Source organism: Poecilia formosa, unplaced genomic scaffold, assembly GCF_000485575.1.
Source record: "Poecilia formosa unplaced genomic scaffold, Poecilia_formosa-5.1.2 Scaffold554, whole genome shotgun sequence".
In the NCBI taxonomy this organism is placed as follows: Eukaryota; Metazoa; Chordata; class Actinopteri; order Cyprinodontiformes; family Poeciliidae; genus Poecilia; species Poecilia formosa.
Window position 1 is genome coordinate 66,339 of NW_006800493.1, and position 1,435 is coordinate 67,773.

A 1,435-nucleotide genomic window follows, 5' to 3' on the forward strand; every position below is an offset into this window, starting at 1 on the left:
CAGATGTTCAGGCCAGTGGAGGAGAAGCTCTGCTTCCACATTGTTTAGACAAAGGGGACAAATGGCCTTTGATCTTGGAAACAAATTGCAGGGAGTTTCTAACTTTAAAAAGGGTCAGAGATCGCTCCTGGTTGGATGAGCAAAGATGGGCCTTATTTGAATATATTAAAGAGAAGAATATGCCTTTACTATAAAACTGTGTACACAGAAGTAACAAATCAGATTTGCTCTTGCAATTCTCCAAAGACTTCTTTGCTTTTTGTTTGTCGTTTCCATCTTTTGACTTTTTCCATCTCAGGTAAATTCAAGTGTTGTTTGTGCTCTGAGGTTTCTGATGTTATGTGATGTGCTTTTCTGGTCATAGTATGCATCTGTCTTGAATAAATGCTGATTATTGCGACGCTGTTATCTCTGTGTGATCTCAGTCTTTGCACACAGCATTTTCTGAATCCAGGCATAAGAGAGGATATAACGAGTCAAAAGGGTTAATAAGTTTTAGAATTGCTCCTCTCTTAATAGTATCTATAGGTAGGGCAAATCCCAATGTCTGTTATCACGTTTATTGCCTATAGGCAAGAATGGAGATGTCAATAGCCAGTTCAGATTGGATATCTTGTTGTATGTGTTGTATCTCGTTTCTCTCATTTGGAGAGCAGAATGTAATATGTAATGTATTGCATGCATATGATTACGTTTTGCAGTTATATGTCTGGGATTACACTGCAATGTATTTCCTGTTATTCTTACTACCTTATCTGCAGTCTATGTGTACCTATGCTGTCTTATAGTGAGGTAAAGGGGTGTTGCATATTTTCTTCCAACCTGAGGAATTTGTGAAATAGCCACACAAATATGGACACGTGGTCTTTGATTTTATTTGATCATTTGACAGATACACCTCATTGACTATACTTATGCAACAATTAACATGTATTTTTGCAACAATTAACATGTATTTTTACTCTTATTACTATTATTATCTTATTAGACTGTTTCCACAATCTTGCTGTTGCAGGTTTGACACATACCAGGGGAAGACGGAAAGTTGTCGCCTTGCAAAGTTTGTTAATGACATAAAGGCGGGTCTCATCTTGTGCATGATGGTTAATGATGAAGGTTCAAACAACTTGGAAGATTCAGCCAAAAAAATCCTGTCCAGGCTAGGCAGCAACTTCATCAGCAATCTTGGATTTCGGTAAGCTTTTTAAGTTGATGTTTAAAAGAGTTCTTAAAAATGTTTTATTTTGTTTGCATGTCTGTCAAAAAATATCAGTTATAATTTATTATCAACAGACAGTACTTGGTTTGTCAATAATTCCAAATGATTTTGAAACCCAAGTCTCAATGACTGTTAGTAAAAAGCTACATACTAAAAATTAGAGGTGTGCCGATCGATCGGCCACCGATCATAATCGGCCGATTTCCGTGAAAAAGT

At 36.6% G+C, this 1,435-nt stretch overlaps 1 protein-coding gene across 1 annotated transcript in view; it reads left to right on the forward strand.

Annotated features, from left to right (window-relative positions):
- The window catches only part of cemip (cell migration inducing hyaluronidase 1), a 213,119-nt gene that overhangs the window by 12,092 nt on the left and 199,592 nt on the right, over positions 1 to 1,435 (forward strand). The window contains exon 3 of the mRNA XM_016665182.1: positions 1,016 to 1,195. Coding sequence (XP_016520668.1) covers positions 1,016 to 1,195 — 180 coding nt within the window. The remainder of the gene's footprint in view (positions 1 to 1,015; positions 1,196 to 1,435) is intronic.